At 57.8% G+C, this 20,131-nt stretch overlaps 1 protein-coding gene across 7 annotated transcripts in view; it reads left to right on the forward strand.

Annotated features, from left to right (window-relative positions):
• SNED1 (sushi, nidogen and EGF like domains 1) overlaps nucleotides 1-20,131 on the forward strand; it is an 80,125-nt gene that overhangs the window by 48,783 nt on the left and 11,211 nt on the right. For 3 of the 7 annotated variants that reach the window (XM_065917200.1, XM_065917198.1, XM_065917201.1), the window contains exons 17-29: nucleotides 6,033-6,146; nucleotides 6,687-6,800; nucleotides 7,118-7,231; nucleotides 8,016-8,129; nucleotides 8,516-8,809; nucleotides 10,183-10,366; nucleotides 12,256-12,368; nucleotides 13,147-13,428; nucleotides 14,489-14,633; nucleotides 14,704-14,786; nucleotides 15,525-15,680; nucleotides 19,376-19,492; nucleotides 20,007-20,097. In XM_065917200.1, the coding sequence (XP_065773272.1) occupies nucleotides 6,033-6,146; nucleotides 6,687-6,800; nucleotides 7,118-7,231; nucleotides 8,016-8,129; nucleotides 8,516-8,809; nucleotides 10,183-10,366; nucleotides 12,256-12,368; nucleotides 13,147-13,428; nucleotides 14,489-14,633; nucleotides 14,704-14,786; nucleotides 15,525-15,680; nucleotides 19,376-19,492; nucleotides 20,007-20,097 (1,921 nt within the window). Of the gene's footprint in view, nucleotides 1-6,032; nucleotides 6,147-6,686; nucleotides 6,801-7,117; nucleotides 7,232-8,015; nucleotides 8,130-8,515; nucleotides 8,810-10,182; nucleotides 10,367-12,255; nucleotides 12,369-13,146; nucleotides 13,429-14,488; nucleotides 14,634-14,703; nucleotides 14,787-15,524; nucleotides 15,685-19,375; nucleotides 19,493-20,006; nucleotides 20,098-20,131 lie in introns of those variants that run through there. The other 4 variants (XM_065917202.1, XM_065917199.1, XR_010660828.1 and 1 more) reach the window with 3 other exon arrangements.

Genomic DNA, 20,131 nt, shown 5'->3' on the forward strand with positions numbered 1-20,131 from the left:
TGAGTCACAGTTCTGACCCTAGCCTGTGTCTCCTCTGTGCCAAGTGAGGCCAAGACCTGGTGCTGATAGTGGTGACGACCAGTCCCCTCCACTCAGGACCCTTCTCTAAGGGCTTCTGGTCCTCAGAGCACCCCAGAGCATGAGGTCCAACACCCACAAGCCCACTCTGCAGAGGAAGCCACTGAGGCCAGGAGGCAGCCCAAAGGCAGAGCCCTGCAGAGGCAGATCAGGGCTTAGGACCCACTCCTGCTCCCAGGCCCACCCAGGCCTGTGGAAGCAGACCCTGCGGGATCAGACCCTGCATGAACAAGGCCCCCACGAGCCGCCTCGGGCATTTAAGGGGTGTTGCCCCGCAGGCAAGGCCCCCCTTGATCCAGGCACCTGGAGACAACGTTGCTGCAGATACCACTGCCAGCAGTGCATTAAGCCAAACAGAACATCCCAAACTATTCAGACCATCTGTGTAATGGTAACAGTCTCAGAAGACAAAGAGTTTTCAGGAAAATAGCTTAGGGACAGGACAGCAATCCAGAGAAGAGGCACAGAACACAGTGCGCCCTCCCAGATGCCCTGCAAGGCGTTGGGCCTGGGCAGCCCTCTCAGGGGGAGAGTTCCAGAACACAGGTGCAGTCCCGGGCCTTAAGCATGCTCCTTTACGTCTGTCCTTCCAAGCCCCCCAGGGCTCGTGGTCACTATCTAGGAGGCCACCCCGGGCCCAGTGCTGCTTCTCCGCAACGTGCCATCAGAGGAGGAGCGGGGACCACCAGGGAACGTGCGCTCACAAGCCAGGGTACCAGGACACCCGAGGAACACGGCCACCTCAGAAACAGTAATAGAGCCCAGACAGCACATACTACTGGGAGGAGACACGTAGAAGACGAGTAAGAATGTAAATAAGCATGGCACATACATGAAAAGAAACATGGCGCTGGCCATAAAAATAGAACCAACAAATAATATTTAAAAGAAAGCAGAAAAAAAAAAAAGAAAGAAAGCAGAATAAGATGACTGAAAAACTGTAATAGTAGAAGTAACAGGAACAACTTATATATGGGAACAGACAAGGACAAAGCTAATGAGTTGAAAGATCAGTGTAAGGAGTTGTACCAGAGAGAAGAAGAAAAATACTCATAAATCAGAAAGACAATGTAGGCTCTGAGGAGTGTGTAAGTGCTGACATTGAGGTAACAGGACTCCAAGAGTGACAAAAATTAAAATAGGATGGAATGTTGCAACAACTATGGAGCTAAATTCCCAGAATAACTGATAAATGATCAGAGATTGAAAGTGCCTGCAGAATGTCAAACAGGAGGAAAGAGAAACATTAGACACATTACAATAAAATTGAAGAAAATCAGGAAAAGATCCTTAGAAAAAGGGACAAGAATCCACAAAGGAACAAGAGTCAGATCAGCACCAGACTTAGAGAGACATCAGGACTGAGATAATAAAATGGCATTTTAAAGACAGTGGAGTGATCCATTCAGTTAGGGTGCAGACAGTTAGAAAACACCGTCACTCTCACTGTGACATCAGGGAAGCTCCAGAGAGCCCATAAAATCGTACCTTTTAACTCATCAGAGGGCTGAGGATGCAAAGGTTTCTCACAAGGAAGCACCAGGCCCAAACAATGCCATGGATCAATCCCACCAAACTGCCAAGAACCAAACTGCTGCAGTGTTACACAGGCCCTCCTGGGGAGTAGAAAAGAGTGTGTGCCAACCACTCCACGAGGCCAGGATAACCTTAAAGCAACACCAGACATGGACAGGTGGAGACAGTAAAGTTATGGGTCCATTAAACGTGAAATAGATACAGAAATCTGACGATCTATAAAGACTATATACACCATAATGGGGCTTCCCAAGTGATGCCAGTGGTAAAGAATCGGCTTGCCAATGTAGGAGACCCAAGAGACATGGGTTTGATTCCTGGGTCAGGAAGATGCCTTAGAATAGAAGTGGCAACCCACCCCAGTATTCTTGCTTGAAATGGCAACCCACTCCTGTATTCTTTCCTGGAAAATTCCACGGACAGAGGAGCCTGGTGGGCGACAGTCCATGGGGCCTCAAAGTCAGACACAACTGAGCACACGCACACCATTCTTGAGTTGAGTTGTTGTAAAAATAGTTTGATATTAGAAAAGTTTGCTACACTAACCAACTAAAGGAGAAAAGTCATATAAGAATCTCAATGAATGTATAGTAAGCATTTGAAAAAATTCATACCTATTCAAGTAACAGATTCCTACCAAGTAAGAATTTTAAAAGTACTCCTCATCCAGATAAAACTAATATGATACACACACACCTTTCTAGTACCACATGGTATAATACAGGATTTATTGGAGGGAAAACTTATAAAAGAGAAATAACAGAGTCCACAGAGCCCCCCAAGTGTTCGTTAGCCCACAAGGAGATGTGCTTAGACTAGGCATAAGCTAGGCTGAACACACGGTTACACTGAAGCACACCAATTATACTCCACGTATTTACAGAGGAATGAGGACAGGTTAGCTCAAGAGCGCTTTGGGGCTTCCCTGGCGGTCATGGTTAAGGCTCCGTGCCTCCCGTGCAGAGGGCACGGGTTCAGTCCCTGGTCAAGGAGGCTCTGCGTGCTGCACGGTACAGACAAGAACAACAAGGAGAGGAAGCTGTGGACCAGTGTTCCCTGGTCCTCACTATACAGGAGGGGAGTCTGGAATTCAAAAGCTGCTCTTCCGTTGAACTGACTCAGACACGCTGAGCTACCAACAGGAGGAAGGAAATTAGCTTCTGAGGCAGTTTTATGATGGGTCTTATCTAACCTAGAACAGACATTACCCTAAGTGGAGAAACATTCCCCTTAAAATTCAGAACAAAATAAGGATGCCCATTATCACTAAGTCTAGTAAATATTACATTGTCAGTAACAGCCTATGCAATAAAGTAAGAAAAAGAAAGTAAAGTCATGAAAATGCTAAAGGAGGAAGTAAAAATGTTAGTATTTACAGCCAATATGGTTGTCTTTCAACCAAAAGAAAACTATATAAATGATAGGACATGTAATATGTTTGGTGAATATAGGTTATTATAACAAAATTCATTGCATTTTTATATATCAACAACAAATGATTAACTGACATATTTTTTATAATTTATAACTAATTATAAAGAAGACATGTGCAGATGAAACCAAAAACTGATTCCTTGAAAGGATCAATAAATATAATAAGCTTCTAGGTAGACTGATCAAGGAAAAAAATAAAAATTAGCAATATCAGAATGAAAAAGGGACATCACTAAAGACTCTATGAGCATTCAAAGGGCAAGGAGATACTGTGAACAACTTCAGGCCAATATATCTCACAATTTAGAAAAAATGAAGAAAGACACTAATGACCACAACTGACACAAGAATAAATAGAAAATATGAAGAGCTTCGTATCTATTAAGGAAAGTCAACTTGTGGCTAAAAACTCCCCTGCAAAGAAAATGGCAGGACCAGACTGCTTCACTGAGTTCTGTCAAACATTTCAGAAGGAATAATAATACTATCCACACAGCTCTTTCAGAGAATGTAGGAGGAAGGAACCCTCTTCAGCTCATTTTATGAGACCAGTATCGCCTTTATACCAAAACCAGAGACACTACAAAAATGAAGTTACAGGCCAACAATATTCCTCATGTGCAAAGCACAAAAATCCTAACAAGACATTATTAAAATCCAACCCACTATTACATCAGAAGGCTAATACAGCCTGACCTAGAGGGATTTATCTCAAGAATAGTTTAGCATTTGAAAATCAGTAAATGTAATTCGCCATATTAGAAAATAAAGGCGAAAACAATATGATTATTTTAATAGATGCAGAAAAAGTCATTTGACAAAACTCAACTATTATTTTTAAAATTCTTAACAAACTAAGAGTAGAAGAAAATTTCTTTAACCCGATCAAAGAGCATCCATGAAAAAAATCAACAGCTAACAAAGTACTTAAGGGTAGAAGACTTCCTGCTGTTATCAGTGGTAAAGCAAAAGTTCACGTGCCTTCCACCACTGTCCTGGAGGCCCTAGACCATGCCATAGGAGAGAAAAGGAAGACCTCATGTCTATCAGGCAAGAAGTAAAGATGACATGATCGTGCACACAGAAAATTCTAAGAAATTCTACAACAGAAGCAATAGAATAAGTGAATTCAAGCGGGTCACAGGATACAGGGTCAATACACAGAAACAAGTATATTTTCATATTCTAGCAGCGGAGACTTGGAAAATGAAGTGAAATAATATTATGTACAATAGCATCAAAATGATAATTTTTATATATGTGAAATGAATTATAGACAAAATGTAAAAGCTAAAACTATAAACTTCTGTAAGAAAGCATATGAGAAAATCTTCACAACAGCTGGAATAAAATGGTTAGGTACTCAGAAAACATTACACCGTTTCTCCACTACTCACCACACCCAACAATTAGTTCCAGATGTATTAAGGACTTAAATAGGTTTTTTTTTAACTATATAGTTTTGTGTAGGCAATGTAGGTTAACTATCTTTTTGGCCTTAAGGCAGGGAAAGATTCCACAAAAACCACTAAGTATAAAAGGAAAAAATGGACAAATTGACTAGTTAAAAATTAGGAACTTAAATTCATCAGCCTTAAGAAAGTCGGGCTTCCCTTGTGGCTCAGCTGGTAAAGAATCCGCCTTCAATACGGGAGACCTGGGTTCGATTCCTGGGTTGGGAAGATCCCCTAGAGAAGGGAAACGCTACCCACTCCAGTATTCTGGCCTGGAGAATTCCACGGACTATATATATAGTCCATGGTATCGCAAAGAGTCAGACATGACTAAGTGACTTTCACTTATGTATATATTATATGTTATATACATATATGTTATATATACATACATACATATATATGTATACACACACACATATATATTCAACCCAATAGGTAAAACACATGAGTAGGAATTTCATAGGAGCCTTTGTCAGTGATGTGCAAAATGAAAATCAACAGTGCAGTGAGATACATTCAGTTGGCAAAACTTCTGAAGTCTAAAAAGTCCATATATTGGTGAGACTATGGGTAAACAGGATCTGTTCTAAATTGCTGGAGGCAGTGTAAACTGGCATAAGCACTTTGAAGGCAATTTAGTAATCTGTCAGGCTGGCCATTCATACAAACTGTGTCCTAGCAACTGTACTGCTTGATAGTTGTAAATCTAGGGAAAACTCTACACCAGGAGATGTGAACACAGAACAGCAAGAAATCTAAACCCAACCCCAAGGCCTACCAAACAAGAGAGATAAAGTATGGTATAATCACACTGAGGAATATTAGACAGCGATGAAAAGAACAACCCACAACATAGAAACATCTATTAATATAATGCTGAGTGACAAAAGAGTACATTAACCACAATATCCTATTAATAAAGTTCATAATAGCAAAAACAAAACTGTGTATTGTCCAGCATATTGGTAAAAATTTAAAAACTAAGGAGGCACAGAGAGGATAACCACAGACATTCGAGTCACAAGTGGGATATGCATGTGAGCAGATGAGCCAACATTCTTAGCCCCCAGGTCAGGTGCTGGCCCCCAGGGGTCATTCTGTCAGTACGGTTTATTTACTTATTTACATGTTGAGCATTAAAAGTAAACTGTTTTAAGCTAAACATCATTAATTCAGGAGCAAAATTCCCAGTTTTTTAAAATTCCATGGTGAATATTTCAAAATGAAGGGCTGGCCCCCAAGAGTCTCGGTTTCATATACGATTGTTGCATAATGAACAGGCGCGGTGGGGCCTCGGGAGCATCCCCAGCCCCTTCCCGGAGGCGCTCCTCTTCCCCTCCAGGGCCCTCCTCGAGTTCTGGCCTCTCCCAGCACCTGGGATGTCACAGACTCCCGCCCAGAGTCTCCTATCAAAGCTCATGTGCGTCCCTCTTAGTCCGGCTTCGAGTCCTCCCTGCTAACAGCAGCAACACTGCTCTATTCTTGGGGTCTCCCCCGGCGCCTGGCACCCGGGCTTTCCTCGCTCAGAAATCGACGAGTGCCGATCCCAGCCATGCCTGCACGGGGGCTCCTGCCAGGACGGCGTCGCCGGGTACCTGTGCGTCTGCAGCCCAGGGCGTGAAGGAACCCACTGTGAGCGGGGTAAGGCGGTCCCTGCCTCCCGTGGGGCGGCCGCTCCCCTTGAGCCCCAGCGCCCAGCACGGCCCCTGCCCAGCCGCTCCGCTCCGTGTGCTGGGGTCTGGTTGGGTGCTGCCTGCTCTCTTGGGCCCCTGCCGGGTCTGATGTCCAGAGGGGCAGCAGTTTATAGATACTCTTGCCTACAGTCCCCAGGAGGACTGAGCGCAGCTAACAACAGCTAACCATGACCCTCTCCCCTTCCTCCCGCAGACTCTGGCTGGTGGGCGGCGGGGGGAAAGTGGGGGTGAGGACCCAGGGGCAGAGAAGGGGGGTACAGGGGGCAGATCCCAGTCCTGCGCCTGAGCCGGACTTGGGGGGCGACCCCATGAAGCCTGCTCCCTCATGCCTGTGCAGGCCAGGCGGCCACAGAGCCTGGGCAGTGAAGGCAGCAGGGGCCTAGACAGGCTCCGTGGGCAGAGTGAGGGCAGGCGAGGCTGCAGTCTTGGGCCCAGGAGGCCCCGGGGCGGGGGCCATGCAGCCTCGTGTCCGTGTCCCTCTCCTCAGAGACAGACGAGTGCCAGGCGCAGCCCTGCAGAAACGGAGGCTCCTGCAGGGTCCTCCCGGGGGCCTTTGTCTGCCAGTGCCCCCCCGCTTTCACTGGTGCTCACTGCGAGACAGGTAGGGGCTGCTCTCGGAGTCCCCACGTGCCGGGCCCTCACCCACACTCACGATGCCCCGGACGCCCGGGAAGACCTGTTTGCAACAAGCACAGACGCTGGGCTGCTCAGAGCAGGGGGCGGGGACAGTGCCCGGGGACAGGATTCTGGGGGGACGAGGGGAGGGCCAGGTGCCCGCCAAGGGTGCGGGTCACCCCCCGCCCGCCCCCTGCCCCCTGCGACCTCGCCACGCCGTCCCTTCCCTTCCTCCCGCTGTCCTCTCCTCCCTCCCCCAGACACCCCCTTGCTGCCCTGGCCGACTCTCTGGGTGTTCTCCAGAGGTGGATGCCTGCGCCTGCAGCCCCTGCCAGCACGGAGGCCGCTGTGAGAACGGCGGTGGGGCCTACCTGTGCGTCTGCCCAGAGGGTTTCTTCGGCTACCACTGCGAGACAGGTGGGGGTCCCGCTCCCTGCCCATGCACTCCCGTCCACCTGGCTCCATGTCCAGCCACAGGCTGTGCCGCCCTGGACGGGCCCAGCTCACAGCCACCCCAGGGGACTGGCGCTCCCAGTTCCTCACGACAAGAGACCCTCGCTCCTGCGCCTGTTAGGGCCCCTGGGGACCGGGCGAGGGACGAGGCCTTTCCTGCCCACGGCCTGCAGCAGCCCCCACCCCAGCACCGTGTTTCTCTGCTCAGCATTTCTCCCAGCCCGCTGGGTGTCTCCCCAGGGTGGGGTGGCCTGACCTGTGCTGTCCCCAAGTGTCCCCGAAGCTGGGCCTGACCGGCACTGCTCAGATATGCCAGGGGGACGGGTCCTGGGCTCCAGCCCCACCACGGGGCACAGGAGCCGCCCAGCGATGAGCACGGTGTGGACAGTTTGCGGCCAGAGTGCCTCACTGGGGTGGGGGCCCTGTGGGCCCTGGCCTGGAAGCCCGGGGCTGCACCTCAGCCCCAGCAAACACAGGCCGTGGAGGGGCTGGTGTTCTCAGCTGCCCCTCAGGAGTGGTCACCTTGGCTTGGCTGTGGGTGGGCCAGCCTGGCCTCTCCGTGGGGCCCCTGGCAAGCCCTGCCCCTCCCCCGGAGAGTGTCCCCCGTATCTGCTCCCCAAAGGGCCACCTGTGACTGCCCACCTGCACCCCACAAGCACACCAACACGGGACCAGCCCAGGGTCAGCATCAAGGGCCCAGGGGAAGGCGCCTGGCCAGACGTCCACTCACTGCTGCCTCCCCCCACAGTGAGTGACCCCTGCTTCTCAAACCCCTGCGGAGGCCGCGGCTACTGCCTGGCCAGCAACGGGTCCCACAGCTGCACCTGTAAAGCGGGCTACACCGGCAGGGACTGTGACAAAGGTGAGGCAGCGAGGGCGCCAGCGTGGGGGCTCCCCTGCCACCCAAGGGCTGCAGACACCCCGTGGGGCGGGACCAAGAGCTGAGCGGCCCCCGGAGCAGAGTGTCCAAGCAGCTGCTGCCCCAGGTGTGCCCGGGAAGCGCATACGAGCCCGAGGGCAACATCTGGGCAGTCCCACTCGGGTACATGCAAGAGACCCTCCAGGAGCCGCTGCCAGATGCCAGATGTGGGCACCACGGCAAGCTCCAGCCAGCAGCTACCCACCTGTGCCCCGGGGGGGGGGGGGGCAGGCCCAAGGGCCAGCGGGCCACACACCTGCCTGGGGGCCGGGACTCGCCCGGCCGACAGCTGACACCCCCTTCCCTTGTTCTTGACCGAAACCCTGAAGAGCTCTTCCCACCAACGGCCCTCAAGGTGGAGCAAGTGGAAGAGAGTGAGGTCTCCATCTCCTGGCGCCCCCCCGAAGGCCCAGCCGCCAGGCAGATGCTGGACGGCTATGCTGTCACCTACGCGTCCTCGGACGGCTCCTACCGCCGCACAGACTTTGTGGACCGGGGCCGCTCCATGCACCAGCTCCGGGCCCTGGCGCCTGGCAGGGCCTACAACGTCTCCGTCGTCTCGGTCAAGCGCAACACCAACAACAACGACATCAGCAGGCCTGTCGTGCTGCTCACCCGCACGCGTGAGTGCCGGCACCACGGCGCGCCCCAGCAGTGTGCCGCCGGGAGGGCTCCCCTCTGGAGGAGAGAGATGCTGACGGGGTGAGGGAGGGGGCTGGGGAGTGCAGGGGGCCCTAAGGAGGTGCTGGGACTGCCACAGGGTGAGGCTGGAGCAGAGGCAGCGGTAAGGCAGCAGGGAGGCCGTCTGGGCGTGCTGCCCTGAAGGAAGTTGTGCGCAGAGACTGGGCCCCGCTGGCCTGTCTGCTCCTGGGGGCTGTGGGGGAGGGGGGACCCCGGAATGCTCCCACGATGGAGACGCTGGGCCCCGCTGGCCTGTCTGCTTGTGGGGGCTGTGGGGGAGGGGGGACCCCGGAATGCTCCCACGATGGTGGGTTGGTGGGTGCTGGCCCAGGGAGTCAAGAGATGGGGAGGAGAGGCTGGAGGATGGAACAAGAACTGGGCAGGGGCATGAGCACTGGGCATGTTGGGAGCCCCCTGAGGGTGGCTGGCAGGGCGGGGCAGGTGGGCACAGGCAGGCAAGTGGGCAGGTGGGCACAGCCCAGTCATGGGGGCAGGGCAAGTGATGCAGGCATGGCCTGCTGGCCAGGTGAGCAGGAGGACGAGGGTCCTGGAGGGCAGAGGGGAGCACCTTCTCGGGCCCCTCGGAAAGAGGCTGCATGCATGCCGACAGCTAGGATGCTGAGGGCCACATGTGAGGAGGGACGAGGCCTCAGGACGGGGTGTCCTGGGGAAGGACAGCGCACAGGGCCAGGAGGGTGGCCCCAGTGTGTGACAGAAGAGCCTCGGGGGCTGGGGGTGGACGGGGCCATCCTGAGCTCGGCTCTAGCGAGACGTGCTTTTGAGGCTGCTCAAGGTGGGCTCTGGAAGGAAGACAGCCACCCCCGCACCATCGGGGTGGGGGTGAGGCACCCTTCCTGCAGCCGAGGGCTTGGCACTCTGGGGGCTGGGGCACCCCTCCCAATTCCCTTGGCCTGGGCTTCACCCCCTTCCCTGGCATCACCAAGGCCTCTCCTGGCTTCTCCCTGGCAGGCCCCAGGAGCCCCCATATGGTGCAGAGAGTCAGTGAGTGCCACCAGCCAGCCAGGGAGTCAGGAAGTTCCCACCCTGTCCCCTGGCAGGCCAAGACCACTCAGGGCAGTGCCTACAGCAGCCCCTTTGCAACGCCCTCGCCCTGAGGCAGTGGTCCAGGGCATGTCCACCTGCCCCCAATCCCTGCTGGACTGAGGGACGCCTTCAGCAAGCCCAGGCTGGATGGGCATCTCAAGGCCACCTCTGTGCAGATCCCCAGGGCCCTTCCCAAGCCCTCTCTCCAGCCCCGGCCCCAACCTCCAGGGGTGAGGAGGGGCCACACAGGCTGCTTGCCCACTATCCCCAGGACCCCGCCCCATCGAGGGCCTTGAGGTCACCAACGTGACAGCCAGCGCCATTTCGGTGCGGTGGGCTCTGCACAGGATCCGCCACGCCACCGTCAGCAGCGTGCGCCTGTCCATCCGCCACCCTGAGGCCCAGGAGGAGCAGTCCACTGATGTGGACAGGAGCGTGGACAGGTTCACGTTCAGGTAAGAGTGAGGGCACCCACTCCCCCCGCCCCACCAGGCTCCTGCCGCCCTCCCACCCCAGCCCCCTGGAGGAGCAGGGGCTTGTGATCAGTCCTGGGCCCCACGGCTGCCTCACCTCCCGCGGGCCACCAGCCTAGTGTCAGAGTGCCCAAGAGTCTAGCAGAGATGCTCTTGACTCTGCAGATGGCACCTCCTGCAGACAGAAGAAAGAGGCCACCGGAGGCCAGCCCAGAGTTCCTCCAGCCCGAGTCATGAGACTCCTTGGAAAGGGAGAAGACAAGCACCCCTGGGCTGCCTGACATTTTTTACTTCATTCAAATATGTTCGAACCTTAAGCTGGTCAAGGATAGGGCAGCCTGGCGTGCTGCAGTCCATGGGTTGCAAAGAGTCAGACACGACTTGAGCAGTTGAACTGAGCTGAACTTAAACTTCTTATGCATATTACATATTATATACCAACAAAACTACAAAATAAAATTCAAGTGAACATCAGTCACTCAAAATGACTGATGACTGGAATAAACGTTTCAGCAGCACCACAAGGAAGCTTCAGACCCCCAGCCTAGGCCCCCAGCTCAGGGACGCTCCCAGACGACAGCCTGTGATGGACCCATGAGTCACTCAGAGCTTCTGACCCAGGCAGGGAGGGTGGGCAGTGCTTGAGGGCGGGGTCAGGAGGGAAGGCGGCAGCTGTGACGTCCCCACCAAGCTCCTGAGTCTGACCACAGCTGTGGAGCTGGGCTCAGGCACAACTCTGCAGCGTCCAGCCTAGAGCAGCCATGGGTCATGGCTGGGAGAGGGGCTCTGGAAGGCGGGACGGGCTCTGGAAGGCGGGACGGGCAGGCCACCAACCCGCCTGCACCCGCACATTTCCAGCTTGCAAACTTCTCTCCACCACGTTTCTGTGCTCTTCTGTCCAGCCACATGGCTATCTGTGTTGGAGACCACGCCCCCTCCCCTTGTCTGTGAAGTGTGGCTGTGGCTCCTTCTGCCCAAGCCCCAGGAACAGCGGGACAGAGACACAAATGGGGTCCCAGGTGGGCACTCCTGTGTTGGGGTCCCCAAGGCCATCCCCAGGTTCATGAGGGGGTTCCCCAGGACTCAGCAGAGACTCAGGACAGAGACAGGGTACAAAATGACGTCAATGAAAGGAAGAGGCGGGCGGGAACAAGTCAGGAACCATGTGTGAGCTTCCACAGCCCCTCCCCACACACGACAAGCTCCCCCCAACGTCCCCAACACACCCCACCCCCACCACAGCCTGCAGGTACTTTCCCGGGGAGCCAAGTAGACATATAGCACCCAGGACTTTTACCGGGCAGGAAGGCGGGGGTAGTCACCGGCACCTGAGCCCGGAGAAGGTTCCAGAACCCCAGAGGAAGGGATGCTCAGCTGGCAGGAGCATCACTGTGCACAGACATTTAGGGGCAGGGAGACCCTCTCCTCCCCGAGGGCACTGTGGACCCTCAGAAGTTCCATCCCAGGGCCAGCCCTCCCCAGGGGGTGGGCCGGCCTGCCTGTTACACCCTTTTCCTTCAGTTGCCCTATGCTGGCCTCTGCTGTCTGAACACCAGCTTCCAACCACATTGCAGCCACCCCAGGCCTGTGTCCAGTCCAGCACTAGACAGACAGACCAGGGAGTAGCTTCCTATCCCAGGAGCACTCAGCTCTCAGGCCATAGTCTGGCCTCTGTGGAGGCTGCCTGGCCACCAGTCCTGGGATGCCTCCCACCTGTGTCACACCGGCCCCGGGACGACCCCCACCTGTGTCACACCAACCCCAGGAAGACCCCCACCCCTGTCACACGGGCCCCAGGATGACCCACGGGCGGAGCCGTGGTCTGAGAGCAGAGCCATCCTGTTCCTCTCCCCGGTCTCCCTTCCCCACAGGGCCTTGCTGCCAGGAAGGAGATACACCATCTGGGTGACGGCCCTCAGCGGGCTTGGGGGGCAGGAGCACCCCACGGAGAGCCTGGCCTCGGCCCCGGTGCACGTGTGGACCCGTGAGTAGAGGGGTGAGGGCTCTCAGCTCCCTTCCGGGAGTTCCCCTAGCCCTGCCCTCAGTCTCTGAGTGGTCGCAGCCCCAGAAAGCTGCCCTGGCCACGTGCATGTGGCCCAGAGGGGCCTGGGATGGTGACTGCAGGGGGCTGGGCAGGGCCCCTGCTGGGATGACCTCCCGAGGCTGCCCTCACTGTGGGTATTCCCAGGCCCCTGCCAGAGCAAGGTCACTGAACAAGGGCAGGAGGAGAAGACAGCAAGGATGGAAAGGCTGTCCACCGGGGCGAGATCACTCAGCCCTCACCACCCCTTCCTCCCCAGCACACGGGCTGTCCAAGCACAGGAGGGGCAGTGAGCGGGGGTGGGGAGGGCAGGGCCTCGCCTGGTGGGACAGGCAGACAGCAAGGGTCAGGTCCTCACTCTGACCCTGGGTGTGGGGTCCCTGGCCCACCCTCTGCCCATCTAGCCCACTCCCCTACCTACATCCCAGGAGAAGGTGTGTGTGGCCAAGCTCAGGGGGATGAAGAACGCCCTGTGGGAGGGCAACCTGATGGACTGCGCTGGGGGAGGGGGGGAAGGGGAGCCTCATGGGGTGCCTGCTGTTGCCGGCCCCGAGCAGCTGCCAATGCCCCTCCACCTGTCCTTGGGGACAGTGAGGTCTGTGACAACCCGGTCTGGCTTCCAGCAAGGCTTTAGCCTCCATGTCAGATCTTTAGAGTGTGTCCTGGGCAGAAGACCCCACCAGCCACCTTCACTCCCCTCCCCTGCTCCGTGCTCATCCAGGGCCTCTGCCGCCAGCCAACCTGACTGCCGCCCGAGTCACGGCCACCTCTGCCCACGTGGTCTGGGATGCCCCCACTCCAGGCACCTCTCTGGAGGCCTACGTCATCAACGTGACCACCAGTCAGAGCACCAAAAGCCGCTACGTCCCCAGCGGGAGGCTGGTGTCCTACACAGTGCGGGACCTGGTGCCCGGGCGGCGGTACCAGCTCTCGGTGATGGCCGTGCAGAGCGCCGAGGGCACCCAGCTGCACAGCGAGCCTGCCCACCTGTATATCATCACTTGTGAGTGCAGCCCCGTCTAGGACCTTCCCCAGGCCCAGCCACGCTGCTCCAGGGATGGGCAGGCAGCCCAGGAGCAGCGCTGTGCTGGCACAGGACTGCATGTGCAAGAATGGGGGGCAGCTCCTGCGCAGCTGTGCTGGGTCACGAGCTGGCAATTGGGAAGCATAAGCGTCTTGCGCCTCCACTCATGGTGTCTGCCCAGGTGGACCCCAGACGGTGAGCAGTAAATACAGGCCTCACCTGAAAACAGGTGCCCAGAGGAGCCAGTGGCAAGACCCATGAGGCTGGCAGCATGGAAGCGGGCCTGGGTAGTGGCCTGGTGGCCAGGCCTGACCCCTGAGGAACTCCTGGACAGCACCCCAGAAAAGAGGGGCAGGACAGCCCAGAAGCAGGGCTGGGACAGGCAGGAAGGGAGCTCAGTGGATGGATGGAGGCGGGAGCAGCTGGGGAGAGAGGCCCAGGGCCACAGTGAGGATGCAGGTCTGCTCTGGGGTGCTTGGGAGGCCCGCCCACCCCACGGGGGTCTGTACAACCCCCTACCCATTCCAGCTCACAAAACGGTCTGTCTGGATGGTGAGGTGCTGCAGGGAGGCAGGCAGCAGCCTGGGCTCCCTCGTCTCCCAACCCACCAGCCTGCCCCCGGGGCACGAAGCACACGTGCCCTGAGACACGGACCCACCAGCCAGGCAGACGGGGGAAGTGGGGCCCCTCTGTGAGCTGGGAGGAAGGGCATGCAGGTGAGAAGGGCGCCAGCCCTGGGGTTGGGGCGGGCGGCCCCCACCCACAAAGGAGCGGCCCCCTCTCTCTCGGGGTGTGCGGGCTGTGGGCCTCAGCCCAGGTGGGTCTGGACGGGGCCCCAGGGCCTTGCCTCACCCGCAGGTGGAGAGCCTGGGCCAGGGCGAGGGCTGGAACCAGTGCCTGGACAACACCCAGGCAGCAACCAGAGCTCCTCCTTGGGCAGAGGTGGGGCTGGGCTGCGATGGGGCATCCCCCTCTTCAGCCAGGCATAGGGGAACCCAAACCAGTCCACATGGCCACTGCTTCCTCCGCCCGCCCGCAGCCCCGAGGGACAGCACTGACAGACGATGGCACAGAGACGGACTCCCCCAGAAGGCACTGAGAACCCGCCCGGCCCCCGCACGCCTGCCTGAGCTGCGCCTGCTCAATGACCCCGGTGCCCCCGCGACGCCAACCCAGGCCCCCAGGTACCTGCCTCAGCTGCCGCCCCCAAGACCCCGGCCCAGAGCCCCTGCTGACCCGTGCTGACTCTCGCAGGTTCTCAGAGCTCGTGGACGGCAGAGGACGAGTGAGGGCCAGGTTCGGCAGCTCACCCCGCAAGCGGGTCACTGTGAGATCACGTGAGTGGCCAGGCTGACCTGGGTGGCCTCCTGTCCCCAGCAGGACAAGGGACGAGACCCCTAAAACCTGGACTTTGAGGCCACCCCCAGTGCCCAAAGTGTTCACAGCACGGGGACCCAAAGGGGTCAGGGGCCCAGGACTCCAGGGCCTCCATGAAGAGCCCACGCCACCCGCAGGCTCCCAGGGAGCCTTCCCAACACAGCAGTCCACACCAAAGGGACAGGCAGCCAGCAGGCACTGGAGATGGACAAGAAACCTGTTAGGAGCATGTCCGAGTGAGGACACCCCACCGAGTGCTGTGGCAGGAGCGCAGGGTCCTTGGACTGGCCGCACCAGCTTCACAGGCTCTAGAAGGGCCGAGCGTGAGGTCTGGCTCAGGGCAGAGAAGGGGGGGAGGCGCTGTGGCCCCTCAGGAGCAGGGCACGACTGTGAGGGGGAGACAGCACCTCAGCCGGCAGCTCAGGGTGAGGCAGCAGGTCAGCTCTCGGGCTGTGAGTGACCTCCACCCAGCAGTCCCTGCTGAGGACTGGCAGGATGGTCAGGACTGGGCTCTGCCCAGAGAAAAGCTGATCCTACCCGAAGTGGCGCCAAGACCCACCCGGACCCCACCACACCAGGCCCTGCGGATGTCCCCAGGCCCTGAGGGAGAGAAGTCCCTTTCCAGAAGGAAGGCAGCCCTAGGACGGCGCGAGGCAGCATCTTTGTGGTCAGCACTGTGGCATCTTGATTTCTTCTAGAACCCACGGCTCTGGTGCAGCTGGAGAACACGGAGGTGGTCCCCACGCCTGCCAGCCTGGCCCTCCAGCTCCCCAAGCGCGGCGGTGACAAGGACGTGGAGAGCAAGTCAGCAGGAGCAGACTACCGGGTTGACCACCCTCGGGGGCCTGAGGACGGTAGGTGAGGAGGGGGCTGCCCACAGCAAGGAAACGGCTGAGCACCCTGCCTGCCAGGGGGCCCAACACGACATGCCGGCAGACAGGGCCGGGCCTGGGGACTGCAACTGCCTGGATACTGGGTCCTCCCTCAGAGACAGCCCACCTCCCCCAGGTGTGTGTGGGGCAGGTGGCAGGAGGCAGGAGGGCAGCCGTCACCAGGAGGCGGCTGCTACCCGGGCTTGGCGAGCAGGGCCTGTCCCCTTGGGCATGCTCCCAGGGCACCTCCCCGCTGGGCAGCGCCAATAGGCTGTATTCCTTCCAGAAACCCAGACCCCCGCTCAGCCTCTCCTGCTCTGACCGTCGGGGCCGTGTCTCTCTGGGGACAGCTGAGGGGCAGTGGCCCTTTCTCCTGGTCACACCACAGGCCCAAACTGGACTCACCCATCAGCCAGCACTGTAAGAAGGCAGAGTGCCAAGTGCCCAGGATGCAGCCTCACCTGTGGCCCCCAGGGTACCATGGACACCTGGGCACACCCAGGCACTTGCGCCAGAGGGTGTTTGCCAGTGGAGGCCCCCCGCCCCACAGTCCAGCACTCAGCGGATGAGGCCTGGGTGAGCCCGTAAGAGGCAGTCTGTGACACAGATGCAGAGTGAAGACAGTCGTGTGGCTGGTGTTTTGTAAGTGAGAAACATTTTGCCCAAGGGTTTCCATTGTGTCAGCCCTTTTAAATATTAGATACTTCATTTCACAAAACTCAGAAACCAGAGGGGTGTGGGGTGGCCTCTCCTGGATCCCCTGGAGGAGAGACTAGGGGTGTTCCAGGCTGGCCCTGGACGCCACTGCCACCTGCAACGTTTGCTAACATGGAGGACGAAGCCTTAAGGGTGTGAGATGATCCCAGGTGACAACAGGGCAGACGCTCTCTAGTGGCCGCCAGGGGGACAAAATTAGTCCTGGTCTTGGCGCCCCGGTGGCTCAGACAGCAAAGCATCTGCCTGCAATGCAGGAGACCTGGGTTTGACCCCTGGATTCAGAAGGTCCCCTGGAGATGGACTTGGCAAACCACTCCAGTACTCTTGCCTGAGAAATTCCATGGACAGAGGAGCCTGGTGGGCTACCAGCTATGGGGTTGCAAAGAGACAGACACGACTGAGCAACTAACACTTTGGCTCACGATCAGACCAGGCCAGCCCGTTCTCAGTGAGTCAAGTTAGCTTTTGCTAAAATAACGGCTGTCAGCCCAGGCACCCAGCCGTGACCCAGAACACAAGCAGTTAGCTGTCTCCTGTTGCTGTCCTCCTGGCGACCCACGAGCCCCAATTCCGTGCTGCTGTGCTCTGCTCCACCAGAGGCTAGACAGCAGGGAAGTGTGAGATTTCTGCCCGCAGAAATGTGGTGCCTCAGTGTGGTGCCTGAGCAACGCGGGCTTCCCTCACCGGGCGCATCTCGCCCAGCGCCCCGTGCGCTCCCCCTCAGCCCAGCACCTGTCCCCCCGTGAGCTCACCCCAAAGGCTCCTGGGTCCAGCCTGCTGTTGTCAGCAGCGCTGCTGTGTCCTGCCCGCGTCTCCTGGTTTGGGATGTGGAAATGCCCACATGAAGAGCCTGAGCTGTCTTCTGAGTGGCCCACCAGGCTGGCCTCCGTCCGGCAGCGGGCAGTACAGGGTTTGCCAGGTTTCTGGATCCTGCCAGCAGGACGGCTGAGAGCGCACACTGGGCCCCGGTTTGTCTCTCCAGGGCCGGCAGGGTCAGCGGCTCACCGTGGCCCCCCCCGTCCCACTGCCTGTATGCCCTGGGCCTCTCTGTAAAAGGCTCGTGTCCCGTGGGGCCAGTCTGCGCACTGCCTGTCAGGGCCTGGGCTGTTCCTGGTGCTCTCAGCTTGCCAAGGTCCACGTGGAACTTCCCACGGACCTTTACAAGCTCCCGAGGCCCTCTGGGCCTGAAACACACACATGCAGGCCAGTCCCCTGGGGCAGGACTCGGGGTTCACAGCTCCCCTCAGGCCCTCAGGCAGCAGTCCACGGTCGTCTGGATGGCCACTGGTGTCACCTGTGCTCTTCCTTCCTTCTAAGTACTCTGCCCCTTCTCTCTGGAAACTGTCAAGAGGTTTTTTTCGGAAGGAAAGGACGCCCAAGGGCACAGCTAACGCCCATTTGGCATCTGCTAACCAAGCAGATCTCTGGGTCAGGGCCCTCCTGGAGGAGTCCCAAGGAGTCCTGCCATTCTGGGAACGTGGAGTGAATGTGGGGGCTGGTCGGTCTTCCTGTTTCCCTCTCACCCAGGACAGCTTATGGACTGTGCGGGTCACATCCCCCGGGAGCCACCTCCGTCCCACACACAGGTGTTCTGTGGGAAGGACCTGAGCCTCTCGACCCTGTGATTTGTCCCTCGTACAGGACCCCATTGCCCCACCACAGGGCACAGCCGCATCCTCGTCCCCAGCCTCTGTTCAAAACAGCCTTCACTTTATTTACTTTAGTGTGTGTGTGAGAGATGATGAACTCGGGATTCAGTAGACCGGGGCTACAGAAAGCGGAGCTCTGGTGAAAGCCCCTCTGCGGCACACAACCCCAGGCCCCAGGGTCCCAGGCACGGCACAAGTGTCAGTCAGCCTCTCAGAAAAAAGCACGTGGTAAATCTGTTACCTGGATTTGATATCAAGGAACGACTGCTAATTCTATAACAGTAGCACTGTGCTTATGTGACAATTTTAAGTCTTTATGTACTAGATGCTTGCTGACATATTTACAGGTGAAATGGTTTCTGTGAACTGCTTTGAAATTCAACTAAAGAAAGCAGATGGAAAGCTGGAAATAACTTAAGCCAGACTGGCAGAATGCTCATAACTGAAACTGAGTGATGGTATACAGGGTTCTTTATACTCTAAACTGTTAAGTTTTACCTTTTCCATGATAAAAGATATTTTTCAAGCCCTCAACTCCCTTTAGCGCACCAGGAAAGACAAAACAACATGAAAGCTAGGGGACAGAAAGGGGGAAGGAGAGTGAAGTAGACACAAGGAGGAAAGCGAAGCAGCGGGCAGAACCCAGGAGGGAGCGGGGGGGGGGGGGGGGGGGGGGAGCGGGAGCGGGGGCGGCGGGTCTGCCCATTCAGCGCCTCACGGGGAGGCTGCCGAGGGGACGGCGGGGGAGCGGCTGGATCGGACGGTGGACGCTGAGGGGGAAAGGCCGGCTCTGCCCCTCCCTGGCAGTGCGACTGACCGGCCTGCCCGCAGCTCCCGCTGGGCGGGGCCGTCAGCAGGCAGAGAGCGGCCGCAGCACAGAAGCTGCCTGGGTCGGGGTTTGCGGACAGGCACTGGAGAACGAGGAGGGCTCTCAAGGGTTGGCCTCTGCATTCCAAGCAGAAGAGCCCCGCGCACGGGGCAAAGTCGGTGGAAACGTGGGGCGCAGGGCACAGACCAGCAGGGGGCAGAAGCCTCTCCGGAAGCGCCCAGAGCCCAGCCATGAAGGGAGCCGCGGGCCCGGGCCCCTCCGCCATGCGACGGCTTGGCACTGGGGCCAGAGGAGCCGCTCCACCCTGCCTCCTCCGCTCCCCAGGCTGAAGGGCTCAGGGCGGGCGCACAGGCCACCCTCTCCCTCGGCGCTCTGACCACCCCGCAGGCCCGCCGCTGCCGGGAACAGCAGGAGGCGGCAACACTGATGCTTCCCAACCCTCCTGTGGGGCCCAAGACTAACAGCTCATGGCCCATTTGCAGACACCCCTGGGAACTGCTCAGAAAACCCCTGTCAGAATGGAGGCACCTGTGTGCCGGGTGAGGATGCCCACAGCTGTGACTGCAGCCCAGGGTTCAAAGGCAGACACTGTGAGCTCGGTGAGTTTGGAATCGCTCCCCCTTGCCTGTTGGGGCCACCAGGGCCTGGCCTTGAGATGCCCGTCACAGTAGGCTCAGACAGGGGCCCAGTCACAGCACCCAGACCTCCAAGGGCACAGGCGGGGGGGACTGGCAGGCCGTGAGCCACCAGGCCTCCCACTGCCCAGGTAACAGGGGGCTCAGGGGACAGTTACGCCGCAGGGACAGGTGGTGGTGGGAGGGAAGAGGTGCCTGCTGCCCTCAGACATCTGGGACAAGGACGAGAGGCGGATGGACAGAAGTTCCCACACCACACAGCCCTGAGGCCCATCAGGCCGACTTTGGTGAGCCCTGAGGGAAAGCAGCCTGCAGGCTCCCAGGACCCCAACCCAGAGCAGCACCCTCGGTTGCTAAGCAGCTGGGACAGGGACCCAGCCCAGGAAGCCACAGGGCAGAAGCCGGGACCACAGTGGCTGCAGGAAGAGGGGACGCGGCTGTGAGCTCCTGGTGAGCAGCGGCCCTCCCTCTGTGCCAGCAGCCTGCACGAAGGTGCCCCAGCCCTGCACACGGCTGTTCTCAGAGACCAAGTCCATTCCAGTCTGGGAAGGAGGCATCTGTCACCACGTGTAAGTCCCTCTTCCCCGCCTTCACCACGCCTGT

Source organism: Muntiacus reevesi, chromosome 1 (genome assembly GCF_963930625.1).
Source record: "Muntiacus reevesi chromosome 1, mMunRee1.1, whole genome shotgun sequence".
In the NCBI taxonomy this organism is placed as follows: domain Eukaryota; kingdom Metazoa; phylum Chordata; class Mammalia; order Artiodactyla; family Cervidae; genus Muntiacus; species Muntiacus reevesi.